Source organism: Mytilus californianus, unplaced genomic scaffold (genome assembly GCF_021869535.1).
Source record: "Mytilus californianus isolate M0D057914Y unplaced genomic scaffold, xbMytCali1.0.p SCAF_9, whole genome shotgun sequence".
Classification (NCBI taxonomy): Eukaryota; Metazoa; Mollusca; class Bivalvia; order Mytilida; family Mytilidae; genus Mytilus; species Mytilus californianus.
The window spans coordinates 66,334,531-66,359,525 of record NW_026262745.1 but is presented as its reverse complement, the minus strand read 5'-3'; the positions used below and the strand labels follow the sequence as shown (position 1 = coordinate 66,359,525).

Below are 24,995 nucleotides of genomic sequence, written 5' to 3'. Positions count from 1 at the left end.
ATCCAGGTCTTCCACCTTCTAAAATATAAAGCTTTTAAGAAGTTAGCTAACGCTGCCGCCGCTATCCCTATGTCGAGCTTTCTGCGACACAAGTCGCAGGCTTGACAAAAAATGGCAATGGACAAGGAAGACAAACACCAAGTGATTGCTTAAGCTCACATACCCTTAGTTTATTGACATTCTACCAATTCACAATAACATATAATGAATTCAGTGTCTTAGAGTGTTGACATAGCTTATATTTATGGAATGGATTTTTTTAGGAACTTTATTTTATAAGTTAAGAATACGCTAGAAACTGAAAATTATTTGCGTTCGTTTTTCCAAAATCTTTTTTTGATTGACACATATTAGAAAATCATTTGAAATTAATATTCCGACCTTATTGAAGATTCTTGCTTTAGGAGACAGGGATTAGAGAGGGTCGTAAATGTTACCTGTTCAAGTAATCAATATGTGATTATAAACAGGTAACAAATGTCATATTTAAATCTGTGTACTTATAATTATGCACTTGTTGTAAGAAGATCTTAAGAGAAAGAACAGATCTTTCTTTTTTTTTACCTATTCATCAAATGGACACAGATGCGCATTAAAATGGGATAGGAGTGCATAAAAAAGGCACATGGACACAAAATTTTGGGGACAGGGAGTAGTGTCTATTTCCTTCTGCCTTGGACACTGGAATTATTTCTTGGAAGTGAATTTGGAGGCTAACATGCCTTCCATACTCGACAGTACACCTATATTTATATTTCTTCAAAGCCAAATATTTAGATCATATAAATTCCATGCAGTTAAAAAAAACCAAGTTATATCATTTATTTTATTATATTTTATTATCTACTTAGTAGTCATGGTAATTGTAAAACATATTACACAGATATCAAAAATGCAACAATGATAAATACAATTTGATTGTGGATACATTTTAATATCTTCATCCAACCTGCTGCTGCATAATCCCTTTTCTATTGTGAAGCGAAATTTATCAAAAAAAAGAAAACTGTAAATTCATAAATTTTTGTGATGTCCTTAATTCTGCAAAAATTGTGACCTAAAAGCTTTTTCCAAATCAATTGCTGGCAATATTTGTGTGTAGCATTTCCTGAAATGGTTACAATTATTACCTAAAATTACAAACTCATGTTTTTGTCCATTGTTCAACAATAGCAATAAAAGATGCACTTAACAGTTTCTTAATTTACAGTATCATCAAATGAATACCTTTGTTGCAGTATAATATTACTATTAAATATTTAACAAATTCAATATTTTACAAATATACATCTTTTATACATCTATTGTTTGTATGGTAGCTTGCTACATTTTCCTATAGATTCTGCAGAAATCTTATGAAGTCAACAGAGTTTTTGCTTTCTCATGTGGTTTGCATTATGTCCTTTCAAAATTAATAAAAAACACAGTTGATCATTGCCTTCAAATCTGCTTCCTGCCTAAAGTACTTACAAGGAACCTGCCTACCATTTGAGGTTTCAATTAAGATTTTCACTGGGTTTAATTTATTTTCCACATAAGGATCAACACAGTTTTTAGGAATCACTTACTAGAAATACTAAACCAGATATGTAATTACAATATTTTTTTAATCTTTTAAGTGGTTCTACATAAATAACAAAAAATATGCAGAATGTCCTTTGTTGGCAATAGCCTAAACTGTGGCTAGTGATATCACGATGAATGATAATAATGAAAGCCTGAAATGACATTTTTACATCTTACAAAATGAAAATGCATGAAATAAATAAAATGTACAACAAATAACTAAAAGTGGTTAAAGGCTGTACAAAGTATTAAGCTAATGTAAGCATTAATGTACATGAATTTGTTGGCTTTCTACTGTCTATTTCTGGTGAAATAAATAATTCCTTATTTTTTATCTACATGTATACTTATACTATATTATATACACATTTGTTATCTACATGTATATACATATTGTGAACATAATTGTAATCCATTACATACGAGAAAACTCACATACCACATATTTTGTACATAAATATTCACATTTGAATGGTTCAATAGCCTTCCAGCATTATGAACAGCAGTGACCTCAATTTAACACTGTTGCTTAGTTACAAAATAACCAAACAATAATCTCTAAATATCATTAAGAGTCTGTTTCTTCACTGGTTTCTGTCTCATGTTTTGTGTCCAGTTGATATGTAGAATTTTCAAAACCACCAGGGGTTCCATTCTGGTTGGTATGTGGCTGTCTTCTTTTCCATAAAACAATCCCAACTGTTGGGAGTGCTAGTGCCACAATAAGACCAATGATTATTCCTATTATTGCACCTGAACTTAGTCCATTCTTGCTTGGGGCCCCTACAAAGGCAAATCAATTTAAACCGGTTAGTGCAAGAAATCTATTTGAAGTTAAGTGTTAAATCAAATTAAATTAAATTGTAATCATCTTTTTTGTCAATCTGGGGTGCTAATCAGTGACGGATCCAGAAATTTTCATAAAGGGGTGGGGCACTGATTCCATAAGAGGGGCCTGCTAAGTCATGCTTCAGTGATTCTCTAAATAATCAACCAAATTTTTCCCACAAAAGGGGGTCTGGGCACCCTGGGCCCCCCTAAATCCTCCTCTGCTAATTATATTGTTGATTGGGATTAAGTGGACAGATCTACTTAAAATAATATTAAGGAGAAGTCGGATTTTATCCATCTCTTTGTATGCTTAACCTCTTACTGTTTACAACTAAATAAACGAAACCAAAAAATACTCCTGCAGAACTTGTATTATTTTAGATAATCTGAATCGAGCTGTTTTATCTAAGCTATTTAGATGACTCACAACATAAATCACTTTTTTAATGACTTAATAAGATTTGAATTAAAATTAATCAGTTGCAAGAAAATTGATTGATATTAGCTGTAAAACTAAAATATTTCCAAAAGAAGACAAGAATATGCCTAAACAGACACCCTACCCCACTATAACTATCAAATTTCAATGTTCAGTGAACCACACAATCTATGCAAAAATCCTAATTTGGAATGTATTTGTAAAAGTCTCTATCATAATGAATAACTGTATTAAAATTAAGTTTTCACAGTTTCATGATCAACTACTTTAAAACAAAACTAAAACCTGATACAGGAAGAATGAATTATTGGAGAGACAAAAAGACCAGAAAAAAAAATATTGCATCCCTTCTCCTTATATAACATAAGCCTGGCATTAAAAATTAACTCTCATACCTTGATGCACAGACTGAGGTGTGCCTGTGTAAGGAGATATGTGAGGAACAGTTGGCATTGGAGGAGCTGTTTTCTGAGTTTGTCTACTTAGCGGTGCAGGTGTCGTTCCTGTTGGTCTAACAGATGATCCTGCTGTATGTTTCCCTGGTAATGGTGGTGTAATAGTAGGAGGAACTATTGTTGGTGTTTTTGTAGGTGTAACTATCGTTGACTTCTGTGGTCCTGGTGTGGTATTGTCTGCTGTGTCTACCACTGTAAAACAAAAGTAATTTCAACTGTATCATCTGTATGTCATTGATATGGTCATTATCTGTAAAATCTACAGCATGTTTGTAAAATGTTGAATTATTCAAAACACTCAGGTTTTCTACCCTCAGGCATAGATTGGTTTAAGCTTTTAAAATTTCGGATTCCAGTGATTTTCAACTTCATATTAGATTTGGCCTTCAAATTTTTTAATTTAAGCAACACTGATGAATAATTATATGTAGATGAAAGGTGCTTCTTGTGAACAAGATAAAATCCAGGTACTTTTTATGAACTTTTATTCCATAAAAGACAATTACCACATTTTTATACGCCCGTCAAATTTTTGACGGGACGTATTATGGTATACAAATGTCAGGTGTCCGTCCATCTGTCCGTCTGTCTGTCCATCTGTCTGTCCGTCTGTCTGTCCGGCGTAAACATGTCGCACCGTAACTTGAGAATGACTTATCCAAATTTCATGAAACTTAACATAGTTGTTTCTTATGATGGTCAAACGATCTGTATACTCTTTGGTGAAAATAAGATTAAAACTTTTTGAGTTACAGGACTTAGTAACTAAAACAGGTGTGTGTTTTTTTTCACATGTGGCACCGTATTTCAAAAACAATTTATGATTATTGCTTAAAACTTTACACACTTCTTAGTTAAATTAATCTTAAGATCTGTATACTTTTTGGTGATGATTCAAAATTTTATTTTAGAGATATTGAGTATTTTGCTAAAAAAGGGGGAGGGGTTTTTCACATGTCATGCCTTATCTCTAAAACAGTTTATGATTATTGCTTAAAACTTTACACACTTCTTAGTTATATTAACCTTAAGATCTGTATTCTTTTTGGTGATGATTCAAAATTTTACTTTTGAGTTATTGAGTATTTTGTTAAAAAAGGGGAGGGGTTTTTCACATGTCGCGCCGTATCTCAAAAACAGTTTATGATTATTGCTAAAAATTTTACACACTTCTTAGTTATATTAATCTAAAGATCTGTATACTTTTTGGTTGTGATTCAAAATTTCATTTTTGAGATATTGAGTTTTTTGTAAAAAAAAAAGGGGGGTTTTTGCATGTCACGCCGTATGTCAGAAACTATTTATGCTTATTGCATAAAAATTCACACACAAGACGACGGGCGTATCATGCGCTCATGGTGCAGCTGCTTATTTTTATTGTTGTTTAGTTTATTTTTAATTTTTCTAATTTTTTTAAATTAAATTTTGTTCAGTAATAACTCTCATTGTTTCATATAATCTGTCCAGATATATTCTATTAAAATCAGAAATCTTAATTATCTTTTATGTAAATAAATGCAGAATGTGTCCATGGGACACAGATGATGCCTCCACATGGATATAACATTATAAAGGGGCATAACTCAAGAACTGCAAAAGTGACGCCACCCAAATTCGAACTTGATCCGAGTTTTTGTGGTAATAAGCATATAAGTTTCATGGCATTTGGTTGAGGCAAACTTCAGTTAGAGAAATGAAATGAAAAATTCAGCAATTTTTTTCCATTTGTAAAGGGGCATAACACTAAGAACGGTAAAAGTGACAAATTCAAAGTTGATCAGTGTTGTGTGGTAATTAGCATTGTGTATAAGTTTCATAACATTTGGTTGATGCAAACTAAAATTAAAGAAGGGAAACAAATTTCAGGACATACGTATGGATGGACAAGGGTAACACTTAATGCCCTCTTTGCAGCATAAAAATGGTGTCCATTTTGTCTCCTACCAGCTACTTCAGACATAAATTGTCAAAACTTCCATTCAGTTATCTCTTGAAAGTTGGTTCATGTTTTTTCTTGCACATTATATCTAATACACAGGTATAAGCATTAACTAGATATGTACCATAATACTCAATCTACAAAATCATGCTTTAGCCTTTTTTGTTTTTGTTTTCATCTTATATATTCTATAGCTTATATAATTTCTGTGATAGAAGGCATCTATCACAGTTTATCAAGCACAATACTGTGTACATACTTATTTCAATACATGCACTTTCATTGTTTACATTATGCAGCTGTATCCCTTTATTATGTGTTTCCAACTCCTATGAAAACGTCTGATACACAAATATAAAAACATTTTAAGATTCAATATACCTTGCATTTTTTCACAAATGTATCCACGTGTCTCTGAACAATCTAAATCATTCCACTTCCCATTCCATGATCTGATCTCCACACAGTTCGCCTGGTTCCCTCTCTGAGCTTTCCCTGATGGTTGTCCTTGGTCCCAGTTTATGAACTGTGGTGTAGATTTATCATACCACTGAAATCCAGCTGTAATTGTAATTAAACAATAATGCTCTTATTGGTTGTGCTAAGCATTCCCCCACTGGTAATTCAAAGTATCAGAAACTAAGGGCTCTTAAGAGCCTGTGTTGCTCAACTATACATCTTCAACAATAGCCACTTTTACGTAAAAATCATCATTTAAATGTAATAACTCTATCAACAATGATTAAGAGTTAACTGACAATTTCAGTCATGTTGACGTATTTGTAGATCTTATCCTGCTGATCATTTTTTTTTTCAAAGTCTCTATTGATCTATTACAGTTTTCAAGATAATAGGCAAAAAATGCAAAAACAAAATGGTAAAAATTATCATTTCAGGGCAATAACTCCAATAACGAGTTGACAAAAGATTTCGGCCATTTCACCTATTTGTAGATCTTGTCTGCTGATAATTTTTGCTATAAAGTAAAGTTTCTATCTATCTTCTATGTTTTCAAGATAATAGGCATAAATGCAAAAAATTGGGAAAAATGGTCATTAAAGGCCAATATCTTTAATAAAGTCTTGACTGACGATTTCGATCATGTTGACTTTTTTGTAGATCTTGTGTTGCTGATCACTGTTGTTATTTAAATTTCTGTCAATCTATTATAATTTTCAAGAAAAAAGGAAAAAAAATGGAAGAACTTGTTGATTAAGGGCAATAACTCCTTTAAGGAGTCGTCTGATAATTTTGATGTCAGTAGACATTATGTAGATCTCATCATTTGAACATGTTTGCTCTGTCAAATTTTCTCTATCTATAGCAGTTTTCCAAGAAAATAGACAAAACTTGCATTTTACCATATGTTCTATTTTTAGCCATGTCTGCCATGTTTGTTGGCAGGTGGGGTCATCAGACAATTTTTTAAAACAAGATAACCATTGATGATTGTGGCCAAGTTTGGATAAATTTAGCCAAGTAGTTTCAGAGTAGTTGATCTTTGTAAAACTTAATGGTTGACAACAGAAGCCAAGTGATGGCAAAAGCTCACACTAGCAGTTTGGGCCAAGTGAGCTTAAAAGGAAGTAGATGTCTGATAGATCCAAAAAGAGCTCAAACACTAAAACACATCACTGTCCAGCTGCTGACCAAATATGAAATCATTCTCTCAAGTAGTTTCTTTTCAGAAAAGCGTGTCGAAAATATTTGTTTTCTTTCAACATGTTGAAAAATTCAAAGTAAATGCAAACAAGAAGTATGTGTCTTACAGATATAAAAACAGTACAGATTTTTACTGGTTCAGTGTGACAGTACTTGTATGCTTGTATCCATGAATAACTGATTCACTATTTCAATGTTAATGACTATAACTTAATTTCACAAGTATTGTCGATAGAAACACAAGTGGAGCAAAATTTAAATATCATGTGTCCTGTAGAATAAACAGTGCAAATTTGGAAAAGCTCTATCAAGCTGTTTTCTAGATTGTAGATAAACTAATATAACAGAGATGGATGTGGATGTCATTGACAACTTAATACATCAGATGTGCTTCCTAAAAGGTCTTCAAAATTTGTATGGTTGGAAATCTGTTAGCAAGCCTTTGACCAACAATTTGTAAGTGCAGGTATACTTGCATATCTGACATTATGTAGTGGGCAAGGGCTTAAAAAGCTTGACTGAAATTTTAATCAATTTCTTCATATCCCTATGAGTCAAATTCTATTGTTCAGATAGGGTTACTTCAATGTTCTGGTAATCAATCATTTGTAGTAGTTTTGTAGGAAGTCAGTATGATAAGATATGATCTGGTCAGTATAGAAATTTATTAAAATTGTATCTGTAAATTCAGAAATTATTGCAAAATTTTATATTAATGCGAAAATGTGACTGTGTGAGTATCGCAATATTAAGAACTTGCATTCTTATTTCCGATACATATATATATATATGTATATGCAGATTTTCCGAAAATTGCAATAACCAACCTCACAATTTTGTCTATTCTCCAAAAATCGCAATAATAAATGCATGCAATAATTTCTGAATTTACAGTATTTGAGTTTCTATATCTATTCATTCATATTTGACTTATTCAGAATAAATAACAAACCATTTAAGGAATAAGGCCATTAAATTATAGAATTTAAATATAACCACAAACCCATCCTCTTTTCCTCAAATGTGATCTACTGAATTAGACTTATCACCAGGTTTGTACTTTTATGAGCAATACAATGGGTGCCACATGTGGAACAAGATCTGCTTACCTTTCCAGATTACCTGAGATCACCCAGGGTTTTTGGAGGAGTTCATGTTGCTCAGTCTTTAGTTTTCTATGTTATGTTTTGTGTACTGTTGTTTGTCCTTTCTTCGTTTTTTTGTTTATTGCCATGGGATTTTTAGTTTGTGTTCAACTTATAACTTTGAATATCCCTTTGATATATTTTCACCTCATATTTTACTGTTGGAACAGGTTAGCTCTCAGATGACATGATCAAATTCAACTTACCTGTCGATGATTTGTGAAAGCCAAGCCACAATCCTTCTGACTGTACTGTATATGACTTCAAAGTAGCAATCAGGAAATTATTTTGGTCCATGCTATGGACGGAGACCATGGAAGCTTGCTGTCTACTACAATCCAATGTGGCATCCAGGTAGCTTAAGGAGGTCTTGTAATAAAATCTATAACATTTTGGGCCATTTGAGATCCAGCCCTGACCTGGGCACTGTCCATTTGGTCCTGGAGGGGTGGCAGGTGGTGTTCCTGTTAATAATAAGAAAATGGAATGAACTTTTATAACAGGTTACTTCTTTATGACCACTGTTTTGTCATCTGTTATCTGTATGCCAAAACATGAAAGTCTTCTTGTTCAGGGTTTCCTCCTTTAGAAATATACGGTAGGGAGATAGGAATTCATTTACATTTTTCTGATATTTTATTTTATACCTGGAGTATGGGGAGAGACCTACCGTATAGCGGATTATTTTTCGCGGTGTGTTAATTTTCGCTTATTTTAGCAGGTAAAGGAAAATGGCGAAATAAATTCTGTGAAAATTTATGCATATGTTCGGTACTTTTTAATCGCAAATGCGTTTTGTAAACGATCTATTTGTTCCCAGTTGACGGGTCAATAACGGTTTATGTTAATTTGAACAACAAACATGCCAAAGGGCATTCTTCACATATATTTTATAAAATGGCTGTCAGGTGTTAATTAGTTTATTAATATTTTGGTGTCAAGTAGTATAAGAGTGTAACGTACTCTGTCAGGTATTTTACCCTTATTAATTTGTGTCATATTATATTAGAGTTGCAAGTCACTCTTGATAATTTTATAATCTAATTAGTACATCAAAGGTCCGGTCAATTTCGTAACTAATCAACAATAACAATTACAAGATGTTTGTATACCTGTGACAAACATGTAAGTACCGGTATTCTGTTGATTAACTGTATCAAAATATAATCAATAAACAAGATGTCATGCAGGTAAAACAATCATTTAACCATAACATTGGAGACTTGTTTGTCAACTTTCACCATTTTTGAACTGCAACCATTTCAGTATCCGCCAAAATATTTTATTGGGATTAAATAACCCGCCAAAATAAAAAGCACCAAAACTTTTCGTATACTTTGTTGCCCCTTAATGACGAAATTTTACACCCGCGAAAATAACCCGCTATACGGTATTATTTGTCATGATTTAATAACAGAAGTGACAAAAAATTCACTTTAGGGCAGGGGTAATATAGAGTAGGTAGGGAACCCCTAAACAAAACAATTTTTTTTGCCTAAACTTTGATACCAATTTCTTGTTTCAGAATCTTACAGGAGTGTAGTTAACTTCATTTTTTGCTCATAACTCCAAATTAAAACTAGAGGCTCTCAAGAGCCTGTGTCGTTCACCTGTATTTACTGATGCTTTGGAAATCATGTAAAATAAGGTTAAAATCATAATTAATAGTATTAGATATTACATATTATAATGATATCTAAGATAATAACAAAAATCTGCAAAATTTTTGTAAAAAATTACTAACTCAGGGGCAGCAACCCAACAAGAAGTTGTCGGATTCGTCTGAAAATTTCAGGGCAGATAAATCTAAATCTGATGAACATTTTTGCCACCTGTCAGATTTGCTCTAAATGCTTTAGTTTCAGAGATATAAACCAAAAACTGCATTTTACCCCTATGTTCTATTTTTAACAAAGTCTGCCATGGTGGATTGAAGGCGGGGTCATCGGACATATTTTTTCAAACTAAATACCCTAATAATGATTATGGCCAAGTATGGTTAAATTTGTCTCTGTAGTTTCAGAGAAGAAGATTTTTGTAAAAGATTACAAAAATTTACAAAAAAATGTTAAAAATTGACTATTAAGGGCAATAACTCCTAAAGGGGTCAACTGACAATTTTGGTCATGACAATTTATTTGTAGATCTTACTTTGCTGAACATTATTGCTGTTTACAGTTTATATCTATCTATAATAATATTCAAGATAATAACCAAAAACTGCAAAATTTCCTTAAAACTACCAATTTAGTGGCAGCAACCCAACAATGAGTTGTTCGATTCGTCTGAAAATTTCAGGGCTGATAGATCTTGACCAATTGAATATTTGACTTAGTTTTTGAGATATAAGCAAAAAACTGCATTTGACCCCTATAATCTATTTTTAGCCATGGCGGCCATGTTTGTCGATGGATCAAAACTTCGGATACAATTATAAACTAGATACCCTAAGGAACATTTAGTTAAAGTTTGAAGGTATTTGGCCCAGTAGTTTCAGAGGAGAAGATTATTGAAATAGTTTACGACGACAGACAACGACAATGACAGACGACGGACGACGACAGACGCCAAGTGATGGCATAAGCTCACATGGGGCCCTTCGGGCCCCGGTGAGCTAAAAAAAGGAAATGTTCAGGAACAAAATCATCTCATTCTGTAAATTTAATCCATACGATTCCAAAATACAAAGACTTGAGTTTTTAATTACTTCCCAAACCATTTGTGTGTTAACAATTTTATGGCAGAAGATCAACTTGAAATTTGTCTAGAGATATCAGGTATTCAAACAATTTGAAGTACTGAGATCAAATATGTTTATGCGAAACTGCTAGAATTTACCTGAGTTTGACTTGAGAAATTTTGTTTTCAACACCTGATATTTTTACAACTGTTGATGAATTAAAAAAGTACTGATCACATGCAAGAAAAATAAACTGCTGACACAGAGATATGTCTCTACTGCTAGCTGTTGCCAGAAAATTCAGAAAAAGAGACAATCTAATTATGGACAGCAACATTGCTAATTGGACAGGGACTTGAAAAGGTGGACAAACTGAAATGCAGTGCTAGTAATGCACTTTATAGAAATTATTGTTGTCTATCATAAGAAATTCCTATCAAACTGACTTAAGCAGAAAACTTAACAACTATTTACACCGACAACTACGACACCATTGTTGAAAAAGTAAAACCTATGTCTTGCCTTCCACAAAGAAATTAAGCAACTTTCATCCAAGGGAGAGAAAAAAACTGGTTACCACAGCAGACAATTCGAAATCAACCTGTGATCCAGATGTATAAATGAGTAAATAGTAATTATCAATATCAATACCAGATTTAACTATAATCAAAAAACTAATTAAATGGGAACTCTTTTTCTTGAACAATTTGGCTTATCTATCTATTTTATAAAATAAAAATTCGTAAACTCTGTGTCTTGCCTGTGATTGCTGCTGTCAGTGTAAAAGTGTAATGTTGACTTAATAAAAATTCAAACTTTTTCTTTAGATGTTATTTCTTGGTCTTGAAGATTAGCTTCTGTCAAAGTTTCATAACAATCCATGAAGGTTTACAAATTTATCATGTCAAAAAATGTTAATTTCAGATTGTCTGTAAATGTTAACTGTAAAAAACGAGGTCCATCTATCAGAAAAATACTAAAAATGAAAAAACAAATATTTTCAATGGTTTGCTTCAGACATTATCTCTTATTATAATTAATTATTAAAAAGCTTCTGCCAAAGTTAAAAAAACCTCTATGAAAGTTTGACAAAGTAATTGATATGTAACAAACTTTAACCTCAGACTGTATCTACTTGTTTACTGTAAAAAAAATTAAGTCCAATTATCAGTAAATTACAGAAAAATGAAATAAATATTTTCAATATTTGCTGTGGATACTGTATTTTTGTCATAAACAAGCTTCTGTCCAAATTTCATAAAATTTCATGATGGTTTGACAAAGTTATTGATGATTAAAAAACTTTAACCTCAGACTAAATATGAATGTTAACTGTAAATAAAACTAAGTCTATTTATCAGCAAAATCGTAAAAAATGAAAATAAATTTTTTCAAAATTTTGCTCTTGATGCTGTATATTGGTCATAATCAAGCTTCCGTCCAAATTTCATAAAATTCCATGTAGGTGCGACAAAGTTATTGATGTGTAAAAAAACTTTAACCACAGACTGAACCTTAATGATGACACCGCCAGCGGAATCTAGGATCTCTATGTCTTGCTTAAATTTCGTAGGCTCGACAAAAATACAATGACTATTTCGTAACTTTTCCTTGTCCCATAAACTTTTATGATAAAAGGTAATTACAAATGTGTTACTTATATCTTAATAACACTTACAATTAACTCAGTATCATAACTTACCTGTTGTATTTTTACACACATATGGTAAAGGTTGAGAACAAGTAGTGTCAGTCCATTGTCCAGATATATTAGCTGCGACACATCCACCTCCTGATGGCCGTGTTGGCTGACCATTGTCCCAATTTGTGTAAATAACTGACCAACCTGATTGTGTCCAACTGTAGCTTCCAGAATTCTGAAAACCAGAGCAATGTTTTAGATTTATACAGCGAAAATCTTTCATATTTAAAATAACAAAGGTATTTTGATAAATGTGAGTAGAAAACATCCTTTATATACAGCTGTAAACCTTTATTTTTTCCATGTCCATTTTTCACAGTTTTTAACATAATGCATACACGAAAACTATAAAATGCAGGTAAATTTCATCAGGATTAAATTTACCCTTTTTAAACTGCCATGCAGAAATCTTAAATTAAAAAAAATACAGGAATAAACTGTTAACACAGAGATATGTCTCGCCTATTTGTTATTTTGATAATGCATATGTTGAGATTAAAATAGCAATACTTTAACATGTAAGTTATGCAAATATTTAAAGTCAATGAACCATGACTGAAGGTACAGGGCTAAACAATATCTATGGAAATCAGATGTGCCAATGCTAATACAACTGAATACCAAATACCATTGACTTTCCATGTGTCTTTCTCTTTAAACAAACCTAAACACAAACTATGCAAAAGTTTCAAAGTCAATAAACCATAATGAGGAGGTGGGGTTATATAATCTCAGTGGAATGAAACTTGCAAATACCAATACTTTTGCATACCAAATACCAATGACTTATGATTAATGGTTCATCTTAAACTGACCTAATCACAAACTAATACATGTAAACTAAGCAAAAGTTTCAAAGTCAATAGACCCCGCCGTAGCAGGAGATTCCAAGCTGAGGTCGGAATTCCGAGCTATGACCTCGGAGTTCCGAGCTACATAATTCGGAGAATTGTACTTAGTTTTTTTTTAGCTTGGAAAAAGTTCGGAAATTTGTACTTTGTTAATTTTTGGCTCGGAAAAAGCTCGGAGCTTTTGACTTTGCCATTTTTATATGTCGGAGATTGTTCGGAATTTTGGACTTTGTTGTTTTTTAGGTCGGAGATTGTTCGGAATTTTGGACTTTGTTGTTTTTATAGGTCGGAGATCTTAGAGATTATTCGGAATTTTGGACTTTGTTGTTTTTATAGGTCGGAGATCTTAGAGATTATTCGGAGTTTTGGACTTAGTCATTTTTATAGGTTGGAGATTGTTCGGAGTTTGGGACTTTGTCATTTTTTGTAGGTCGGAGATGATCTGGAGCTTTGGACTTTGTCATATTTGTAGGTCGGAGATGGTTTGGAGGTTTGGACTTTGTCATTTTTGTAGGTCGGAGATGGTTTGGAGGTTTGGACTTTGTCATTTTTGTAGGTCAGAGATGGTTTTAAGGTTTGGATTTCTTGATAAAATTTTAAAAGTCATAAATCCAATGAAAAGATTTTTTTTCATGATTAGATGTGTGTTGTATTGTCCTCCTGGTATTTCTTGCGATTTTTCAATAAACATTAAACATAAAACATTTCAATGAAAAAAATTTAATAATTTCATATGAAATCATTCAGTTTATACAATTACCATGTTGATTGAAACCTTTCAACACACAAATTAATTCATATATACAATATAGATGTACCATAATCTTTATACTTTTGCCAATTACCTCTTCTCCACAACATACATTCTGTCAAATACACACACAAACACACACAATCACACAGCTTTCCATAAAAATTGCATGTAAATAGTTTTTTCTCTTTCTAAGCCAGTATCTTAACTACAATATATATAAACACTTTATAATATATTTTAACTATATAACTCTTTAAATAAATTTGCATTGAGGTGGTTATTCACAAATTCAGATTTTGAATTTTTGCCTATGTGAGAAATCATTATCAATTGAAAAATCCTTTTAACAAAAATTTATAATCATTAACCAATTAAAGAACATGTTCAAGTTCAACTAAATATAAAAATATTCCAACTGGGCAGTTAAAAGGCCAATATTAAATGGATCAATAATAATAAAAAAAAAATCACAATGGCTGACCATTTTCAACAGTGTTTGCTCTACTCAAATTGATCATTCCTTACAAAAAATCAACAACACAAATATCAGCAATAGAATAGAAATAACATGTGTATAACATTTAAATTTCTAAGGAACTAAGTTATGAAATTTAAAGTTCTACATCTTTAGTAACAGGAATTTAGAAGTTCAGTCTCGCTCCACATTGTTTGGGATAACTCCACAGCAAATCTTTGATTCAGTCTTTACAACAACAACCGGTTCTTGTAGCAGTTCAGCTCTTACAACAGTATTTTCAACACTGAAAAAAAAGAGTATTATTAAATCATAATGAAAGCAATAAGGAAAAACATTCATAAGATCATGTATAAAATTCTTCAGCAAGTTAAGTTTATTTATTTGCTTTTTTACCTATATTTGGCCATGAAAATTTAGGTTGCATAAATATAAACAATTAAAGTGCCATCTCAATAGTCCTTTTTGTGTTGAGTTGTATTTGACATTTCTAGCTGTGATTTGTTTCTGTAAAGAACATATTGACTTGTAATTGTTTAAATTTTTGCCCTTTAACTAATAGTTGTCTCATTGGCAATCTTGCTAAATATATTGAAACTAAGATTTTCTTATAGCCCTACTAGTTATTTCCTGCATCTTCAAAGTCAGTTATTTCCCTAGGTAAACAGTGTAAAAACCAGAAAATATATAACTGGTGCTAGGGGCCATATTAAACCTGCAGTGATGTGGGAGTTTGCTCAATGTTGAATGCCTTAATTGAACTGTGACGAATAGCAGCATTAAAAGCACTGTTCCTCTGCTTTTTGTTAATTTTTCTTTGTGTATACTGTTTTTGAATCAATTTGTTTCAATTAAATTATAGAAGGCTTCTGTATAGTCTTAAAAATATTTACCTCTGTAATTGAAAAGCCTGAAGATGCTGCAAACGGTTTCTTATCAGTGATCCCAATGGCTGAAACTTCTGGCAAACGGCCACCACTTTCCTTGAAGACTTGTGCATAAGATAATGTCCAACTTCTACAATTGAATTATCCATCATCTTGATAGTGTAGGAGTTTCTTTTGACAACACGAGAGCACTGTTTTGAAAACATCAAAAATCCATTCCTAGAAATCTTTTTAACTATCATCCAGTTGTTGGTGTCATATGAACCACAGAGTCTCACCAGTTCTTCCTTCACATTATTCGAGAAATGAACTGTTTTCTGAATCTTGGCAGGGGTGAAGACAACACACTGGTAAGCATCTTCGCCTCCTTTCTGTCGTGCATTACTGCCTTCAGTCATACACTGGTAGAAGTCTCTGAGTTGGTCTTCTTTGCATTGAACTGCCATTGCCTCTACCTTTTTCTGGCACTGAAGGGACCAAAATATTTGCCTGCAAGCATTTCCAGTTCCATGTATACACTTCTTTATTTCTCCATTAAAGGACTCAAAAACAAAGCAGGACCAGGCCCAAAGTGGCCCCCACATCCTTACACATCTTGTCAGGTGAATTAAATTGTGTGCATTTAGGCCGACAATACTTTCTCTGTACAGCATGTTCAAATTCCTTACAAATGTTCTGAGAAGGAGATCTGCTCTTCTTAGGTCTGCCTCTGAAATGCCTTCACCAAGGAGGATGAATGTACTTTCCACCAGCAAGCTATAGTGAGTTAAATAAATATCTGGTAAAATGTTCTGTAATGCTGGTAGGGAGAAATACAGCAGCCAGGATCTAAATTCAGATGCTTTCCAGTGATTGTAATTTCCAGCAATCTTTCGAGGTAATCTCCTCAAGAAATATGGCGGCTGTATGGTCTTTATGATCTTGTCAACCTCGTCGACCCTCTTCCCAATGTAATATGGTTCTTTGCTGTTCTTTGCATCAAACCACAAACTCATAAGTTTCTTTAAGATGCCCAAAAGGATACCATGCATATAATCAATTACAACATTTGTGGTGACATTGAAGTATGGAAGGCAAGACAGGACAGTTTCCGAGTTTATTCCCCGAATCTTTTTTCCACTGGCAATTGCTTCCTGGGCATCTGCTCTGATGTTTTCTTTGGTTCTTGGCTCCGGATCCACATCTCTGTATGGGTAGCTTCTACAATTTCCTTTACCACTCTTTACTACTTTTCCTGGCTCAAGACAATATAAGCAGCCATGCTCTCCGTTGTGTTGTGTCATTTGCAGCACATAAGCCCTTGCCTGCAGGTCCATCGTAGCAACAATCAGCATGGCTCTAGTTCTTATCTCAGTTTGCTTGATGTTGACTTCGGTACCTCTTTGAAATAGTTCAATCAAGTCTTCCACCAATGGACGCAGGAACATGTTCATTTGTGGTTTGCCGCAACCTTGCCAAATTCCCCATAACACCATGTTCTTCCTAGTGAAGCGTTGTTTTGGTGGCAGTTCATTCAAAATCATGTACACAGGCCAGAGTGATACTTTTGAACTTTGAAAAAGTGGTATACCATCTGTGAATAGTGAGAAGGTGATGTTGTTCTTGTCAGCCAGAAATCCACCCGGTTCCTTCAACTTTCTGTACTCCTCACCATCCAGAATGTCAGAAATTGTTGTGTGGTCGGAAGATCTATTGCTTACATAGTCCTGAACTGCTGTCCATATACCATCCCTTTCCAAGATCTCTTTTAGCTGGGCTTGCATACTTCCAGTCACAAAATAGTTGGCAGTTTTCTTCTCCTTTTTTCCTAGGCAGCCTGGTGTCTTACAGTTTTCTACGTCACCCGTGAAGAGTTTTTTACATGCAGGACAATAGAGATGATGTATTAAGCAGTCCGTGTCAAAACCACATACTTGTTTAAGTGTGTCAATGTTGGTTTCCATGAGGTTTTCTGTGGGTATATGGAGTCCCATTAACTGGATAAGATGACGAAAGCCTCTGTCTGATAGACTGTGGTAAGTTGCAAAAGCACACATGGTCATGTAATGATGATACTGTGGAATTGGAGCATTGTATACCTGCTGACTAGGTGGCAAGACATATAGTGGTGGTCCAAAACTTTCAACAAAATTTTCAACTAGCTCTTCTTCATCTTCAATATCCATGTCTGCTTCAGTATCAAGTATTATGTTTGAAGAATCATCACCATTATCACCTATGCATTCCATAGTTTCCTGAACTTGCATTGCTTGTTGTGGCTCTGCTGTAACAGGTGTCTCAGACAGTTGTCTTTCTTCTTGGCTTTTCCTGGCAAAAGGGATAAAAACAACAATTCAAACATGGTTCAGAAGATTAAATATCTTCATATTTTAAGTTAGCGTATTTGAGCTAGCATGACACTGAGACACATTTGTTGATTTTGTAGAATATGTTATTTCAATAACTAAGATATAAATAAAGAAAGAATTACTGAAAATTTGTTTTTGATTTGATTTACACATTAGTTCACTATACACAGGTTTTGAAGCTCAGGTTTTTTGTAGGTTTTATTCATTTAAGGACATTTCATCACTATAAACACTCTTATTGTATCCAGTCATGATATTCAAATTGACAAATTGTCAACTAATAATCATTTTAATATTGGATCAGTAGAAACAAAAATATGAGTCTATACGAAAATAAGACTCACTCATACTATATAATTATGTTCATTAACCTTGATGTGTAATTACAAGAGCTCATATCACAAAGAACATTTATACTATTAAAGTTTCAAGTTGGTGGCTAAATGCCTGACACAAAAGGTACAAACATGGAACACAGACATAAAAATATAGTATATGCCAACCACATAATTAACAGCGCCTGGTGATGTTTCATAGCCTAACCAGTTTCGGTCCAAAAGGGACCTTCATCAGAGGCAGAATCTTATGTCGGTAAACCTTTCCTATATTGCCTATGGAACACAGACATATTTCAGGGCCTTTTAATGCTAAATTTGAGTGGTATGGGTTTTGCTCATTGTTGAAGGCCGTACTGTGACCTATAGCTGTTAATTTCTGTGTCATGTGGTCTCTTATGGAGAGTTGTCTCATTGGTAATCATATCAAATCTCCTCTTTTTTTGCCTACCCATTAAGTCTTTTAATGCAATTCTAATTTATTTATCTTAAAGGAGGAAAAATGGATATATTGAAAACATACTGATGGTAAAAGGTACTCTTTGGCAATGGAACATCTTCACTGACTTCATACATTTTGTATCTCTTTGACGGGTTACCAGCTGAAATTATAAAAACAATATTTTTATCAACATTACATGTATTTGATCAATTTTCACAAATACTATTCTTAATATGGTACAATACCTGGATTAAAAAATCTAAATTATAATAATATACATGTTTGACTGACAATTACCCGATCAACTCATTTACACTTTTAGTTGATATCAAGTAAATAAGTATATATATGTCAGTGGCGGATCTAGAAATTTTCATAAGTGGGGGCTCACTGACTGCCTAAGGGGAGGCCCGCTCCAGTGATGCTTCAGTGATTCCCTATATAATCAACCAAATTTTTTCCAAAAAAGGTGAGGCCCGCCCACTCTCCCCCCCCCCCCCCCAATCCACCTCTGTATGTATAAACTTACAGCTCTTGTGAAGTGTTTTCAAATCTCTTCATGTAGTAGCTTTACAGGTATGAAAATGTAATTCAGCAACTATTTACATATAGTTTTTATACGCCTGTGTATGGGACTTCTTGTGGTATACTGTCAATTTGTCGTCAACATGTTGGACAATAACTCTTTAACTTTAACGGATTTGCATGAAGCTTTTGTGAATTGTTTATATCTATGGACAATGATTGATGTAAGCTCCATTTTTTTTTTTTTTTTTTTTTTATTAAGTTCTTACATGACAATGAGAAGTTAATGAACTTCTTTCTTTAAAAAGGCAACAAGCGTATTGCTGTTTATTTGGAAGACAATGCAAAGCTTTTTTTTAATAAGACCAGCAGGTTTATTCTTCGAAATGGTTTCCTTATGGGTTGACAGAAACACAAATATATATACAAGTCCTATAAATTGATTGTTTTATCACATACACTAAATATCAGTGGGATTTGAATTTTAATTAGAAAATAATCTGGTTTTTTTTTTTATTATATATGGTATTTTTTATGATTTTAAAAAAGAGGATTTACATGTACATATATATATTGTTAATGTAAACAACTAACAAGTCCTAAACATACCTTTAATTTCATGACAGCTCCATAAATGCTTCTGTAGAGTTTGTTTTCTTGATAATGATCTCCCACAATTTGGAACTGGACAATTCCATTCTTTACCACTTTTTCTGCAAGCCGCAAGCTCTTCTTCATCCATAGTTATTCTGCAATAGTTAAAAATAAAGATTGTTATTTCAGTTTATTGGTGAGCATTATAGCAATCTATACAGTGTACATCTGGAATGTCACAAAAATATGTTGAATAAAATCAACATATCAACTTATTTAGCTAAAAGTTTCTGCAAGTAATAATTTCTTCCTATAGCTAGGCAAGTTAGGTTTTGCAAAATTGATAAATTTTTATTTTAAAAAACATTGAAATATAAGTATTTTAATGTTAGTTGTTTTGTACCTGCTCCAATAGTTTAAGAAAAAGAATGGAAACAGGGATGTCTCAAAGAGACAACAACACAATCCAAATGTACAAAACAACCCAAGGCCGCCAATGATCACCAATAGATCTTCAACAAAGCAAGAAATTCCGCAGCAAGAGGCGGGCTTGAGCAGGCCCCTAAATGCTAATGTGTACTAGATCAGAAAAATGGATGTCACTCTACACCTCGAAAACAAAGATTGTGTCTTTCTATGTTGTGATGTTACACTATATATATATATAGCTATTGTTCCAGGTAAGGGTGAAGGTTGGGAATGTAGAACAGAAAGTCACAGGACAAAAAGTCACGGACAAAAAGTCACAGGACAAAAAGTCACAATTCACTTTTGATATTATTTTTTAATGTGTCAAAGTGGCTATGTACTTAAATGACCTCATGGTGCCAAGAAATATATCCTTTGCATGAGTAAAATTTGATAAATCTTCATTTATCAAGTTTTATAAACAATTTTCTTAACTGTAAAATAAATATATGTGATAAAAAGAAATTATTTCAAAACTTCTCTTATATATCTAAACAATTATAAACAAAGTATTTGTGACTTTTTTGTCCTGTCCTGGGGGCTGTTGAAATGTATTGGGAGATCTTAACCTTCCCTCTAAACTTCTAGTTAACTGGAAAATTTTAAAGAAAAAAAAAATCCCCCCCCCAATTTTTTGAACCCCCTTTTTATTTATCACCCCCAAACTCAATCCCAGCCTTCCCTTTGTGGTATTGTACCTAGCAGTACAATTTCAGAGAGATCCATACACTTGAACACAAGTTATTGTCTGGAAACTAGAAAAATGCTTGTTTTTTTTGGCCCCAAATTCCTAAACATTTAGGGCAATTACCCCCAAACTCAAACCCAGCTTTCCCTTTGTGGTATGGTACCTTGCAGTACAATTTCAGAGAGATCCATACACTTGAACACAAGCTATTGTCTGGAAACTAGAAAAATGCTTATTTTTTGCCCCTTGTTCCTAAACTTTTTGGGCAATTTCCCCAAACTCAATTCCAGCTTTTCCTTTGTGATGTGGAACCTTGTAGTACAATTTCATAAAGATCCATACACTTACACACAAGTTATTGTCGTGACACTAGAAAAATGCTTGTTTTTTGCCCCTTTTTTTCTCCAATTCCTAAAATTTGGAGGCAATTACCCCAAAAATCAATCCCAGCATTCCCATGGAATTTTTCAATTTATAAAGGGCATAACTCTAGAACGGTTAAAGTGACACCACCAAAATTCAAACTTGATCTGTGTTTTGTGGTAATAAGCATTGTGTATAAGTTTCATAACATTTTGTTGAGGCAAACTTAAGTTAGAGAACGGAAACTATAAATTTTGCAATTTTTCCATTTATAAAAGGCACAACTCAAGAACGGTTAAAGTGATGCCACCAAAATTTAAACTTGATCTGTGTTTTTGTGGTAATAAGCATTGTGTATAAGTTTCATAGCATTTGGTTGAGGCAAACTTAAGTTAGAGAACGGAAACTAAAAATTTTGCAATTTTTAAATTTTTAAAGGGGCATAACTCTAGAACAGTTAAAGTGATGCCACAAAAATTCAAACTTGATCTGTGTTTTCTGGCAATAAGCATTGTGTATAAGTTTCATAACATTTGGTTGAGGCAAACTCAAGTTAGAGAACAGAAACCAATTATGGGAGGTACTGACGGACGGACGTAAGTACGTACAAACGTACAGACGGACAAGGATAAAACTTAATGCCCCCACCGCTAAGGCGGGGGCATAAAAATAGCTCCAATCTCAGAATTCAAAAGGCCTATTTTCAAACATAAACTTGTTTGGAGTATACATGGTATAGTTATCTAATCATTTATTTTTTAATGTTATATATCTCTCTAAATGACTATCATGACTGAATGTATAATTATTACAAACGCTAACCATACCCATCTTAATTAATACTATACTGTATATATGTTTAAGTTCGGGAAACTAGCCATTTAATTGTTTTCAGTAAATATTCTTATTCTAATTAAAATATTATTTAACATTTGAACAAACATGGAGATTATTTCTTATGATTTGTTACTGTTTTCCATACATTTATCAAATGTGTGACATTTTTCCCTGTAACTATTTTTACATTTACCATTCAAATACCAATTAAGATATATTTTTTTCTTTTCAGATTGATTGATCCTTTATCCATTTTCATGTTTTTCATTGCTTTAAAATAATATTTACGTGACATTGATCATTGTTAAATTTAACTTCAACCAATAAATCTGAAATAATTTTATTTGGTGGTGTCATGCATTTTTTTTTTAATTTTTTGGCTTTAAAACTGAATTAAAGCTTGTTTATTGTCAATAAAGAAGTGTCAAAATTCGTAGTAAAATGGTAATGCAGGTATTACACATATCAAAGGAAATAACTTTCAAAACAATAGAAAGGTATCATTATTAAAAAATATTTTTCCTACATAAACAATTCTTGATTAATAAGAATGACAAGGACCTCTTAGATCATAAAACCATATGGCTTCAATGTAATCAGGACAGGACAGGAAATGTCTAACCTAATAAACAAATTTTAAATCAATATGTCATTGCAATCAGATTTTATCTTACTTCAATTTTTTTATATACATATCTTTCGCTCACCCTTAGACTTTTTATGCCATTTTTGAAGTAGGAATATTAAATTCAAGACTGATTCCCTAGTAGTATCCAGCTAATAAATATTTGTAAAATAAAATAATATTGCCTACTGTTTTCAGCTAGTTAGAAGAAACATGTGTATTTTTTTTGTCTAAGCATTTCAATCTATTACAAGAATAAATTCCATCAAATTTCAGTAAATTAGTTGGCAGATCACCAAAAAAAAGGGGGGGAAAGAAACAATGAAACAAAAGAAAGTGATACAATGACAGATTTGATACAGTCAACAAATCTTGAAACATATGTTTCATTTTAAAATGGAAAATTTCAAAACATTAACAAATATCTATATATAGTACAGTGTTTTATATATATTAATTTCTAAAAAGATGATGGTAAATAACATATAAATTTTTCAATGTTTATATCTTTGTTTATATAAAACAGAGACCTGTGAAAAGAAGTTTAACTTTAATAATTAAAAATGATTTTATAAAAACTGTTTATAACACCAGCATCTGAGATTATTAATGAATATTGAAATGTATAATAAGGACTTTTAATCATGTTAATATGATCAATCAAGGTTTGTTTGTGGTAAATTTTTTTTTGAATTCAAAAATTAATTAATATCATTCAAACGATGGGAAAATAAGCTGCACATGTTATTATAATCACTAAAAGTTTGTTTAGCCATGAACTATATTGAAAAGGAACACAAGCTGTACATTAACTCATTAAGAAAGCCATGCATTTGCATGTTTGTGTATGACTCATCAGACTTTATGTATGCAATCAAGAAGACTATGGCTTCTTTTGAGAAATTGTTGACAACCATCAGCAGTGTTTTGATAGCTTTTTATAAAGTTGGTTTTCTTTTGATTTTATATAAATTTACATAATAACTTATGATGGTAAGCTTCATACGCACGAAACTCAATATACTTTTTCTTGTATGCTCCATACTTAATTGATAATTATTTGGGTTGTTGTTGGTCTTTACAATGTGAGTGCAAGCCAATAAACATTGCAATGAAGTTCAGCTTACATGTCTAAGTTATGACAATACATTTTGAATGTGAAACAAAGTTTAATATTGTATGAAATCACAGTCAAAGGGGGCATATATTTAATCTTTTAAGTACAATGTAAAAGCAAATACGACAAACACAAATATTTTTATTCGATGACACAAACTGATTTACAATAAAATTACCTATTGTCCCATAAAGCCTAGTTTAACCATTTTTTTTTGTTAGATTTTGACCATGGAAGTATTAAATCTACACGCATATAAATATATATATTTAGATTGATGGGTATTTATTAAGTCTTTGCTTTTGATTAATGGTATAATTCTGTGTCTTACTCATAAAATTCTTTGCCAGAAAATGAGACCTTAATAAAGGAGATGACTTAGGGTTCCATTTTAAAAATATATAAATGGATTGTATTGCCTCTACATCGTAAATACCTCTGCATCAGACCACCTGTGTCACTCAGTAGTAAAATTTAAAAACCTTATCTTTTAAAAGAAAAGGTGGTAATGGGTTAATTAAAAGCAGGCCAATATTTATCTCTTTATTATATGGTAAAAAGACATTAGTTTTGATTAGATACTTTAACACAATGCTTAAAGAACAAAAATAAGTAAAATTTGTGCTCAAAATGTATCGTGGGAATATTTACATCACTTCATCAGGAGATTTAATGCCTTTTCACTTTCAGTTTAATTGCACAAGATTTCCGTGGTATTTTTTTTGTGTATTGATTTCTGTATATGAAACAAAACTTCATGATTGATGTGACAATCTAATTTTCTGATTCGTGCTATCAAGATCATTTGCAAATGTTCTGTATGCCCTGGCACTCAACTACAATGTAACAACTTGCAGTTATGTGTCTGCACGGTAGTCGGTACATGTTTAGATAATTTGCAAATGTTCGTTTCATAACTGTATCTATTTCAAGGTCTATCAGGAAATTGGTATTTATACGACAAGATCGATCAATTATTAAGGGCCTGCAGTTGATTTGTACCTATAAATCGTTTTTTTCCTTCTTGCTGTAATTAATTCTGTATTCTGAATAAACAACCAAGATGGCGGAATGTTTACATTTATTGCATTGTGGGAAACAAAATTTATTATCAAGAATGAAAAAATAGCGATAATACAGATTTTATCAATACGATTTTAATGGGTTTTTTTAATATTGAGATATTTAGAGAACTATCGTTGAGAAATAACGTAGGTTTTGTAACAATATTGTTGTCAAAACATGCCGGGATTGAACGGAACATACC

At 32.5% G+C, this 24,995-nt stretch overlaps 2 protein-coding genes across 2 annotated transcripts in view; both read right to left on the bottom strand.

The window, feature by feature from the left end:
* Positions 1–838: 838 nt before the first annotated feature.
* LOC127713956 (uncharacterized) overlaps positions 839–24,995 on the bottom strand; it is a 104,384-nt gene continuing 80,227 nt past the window's right edge. The window contains exons 45-49 of the mRNA XM_052219907.1: positions 12,420–12,594; positions 8,244–8,501; positions 5,612–5,791; positions 3,232–3,483; positions 839–2,349 (exon numbers count right to left, since the gene is read on the bottom strand). Of these exons, the coding sequence (XP_052075867.1) occupies positions 2,135–2,349; positions 3,232–3,483; positions 5,612–5,791; positions 8,244–8,501; positions 12,420–12,594 (1,080 nt within the window). The 3' untranslated portion in view covers positions 839–2,134. The remainder of the gene's footprint in view (positions 2,350–3,231; positions 3,484–5,611; positions 5,792–8,243; positions 8,502–12,419; positions 12,595–24,995) is intronic.
* LOC127716070 (uncharacterized) lies at positions 13,975–24,785 on the bottom strand. The gene is made up of 5 exons (XM_052222158.1): positions 24,731–24,785; positions 19,646–19,785; positions 18,593–18,671; positions 15,393–17,693; positions 13,975–14,785 (listed from the first exon to the last, which is right to left on the bottom strand). The coding sequence occupies exons 2-5, from the start codon at positions 19,776–19,778 to the stop codon at positions 14,674–14,676; spliced, it is 2,625 nt and encodes an 874-aa protein (XP_052078118.1). The 5' UTR covers positions 19,779–19,785; positions 24,731–24,785; the 3' UTR covers positions 13,975–14,673.

Bases quoted from the DNA above. Each gene is read 5' to 3' on its own strand.
- LOC127716070 (XM_052222158.1), bottom strand. From the start codon at position 19,778: ATGGATGAAGAAGAGCTTGCGGCTTGCAGAAAAAGTGGTAAAGAATGG. The intron at 18,672-19,645 runs GTATGTTTAGGA...TTATAATTTCAG, and splicing joins GAGCTGTCATGAAATTAAAG to CTGGTAACCCGTCAAAGAGA. The intron at 14,786-15,392 runs GTAAATATTTTT...CTTTTTTTTCAG, and splicing joins CAGGCTTTTCAATTACAGAG to TGTTGAAAATACTGTTGTAA.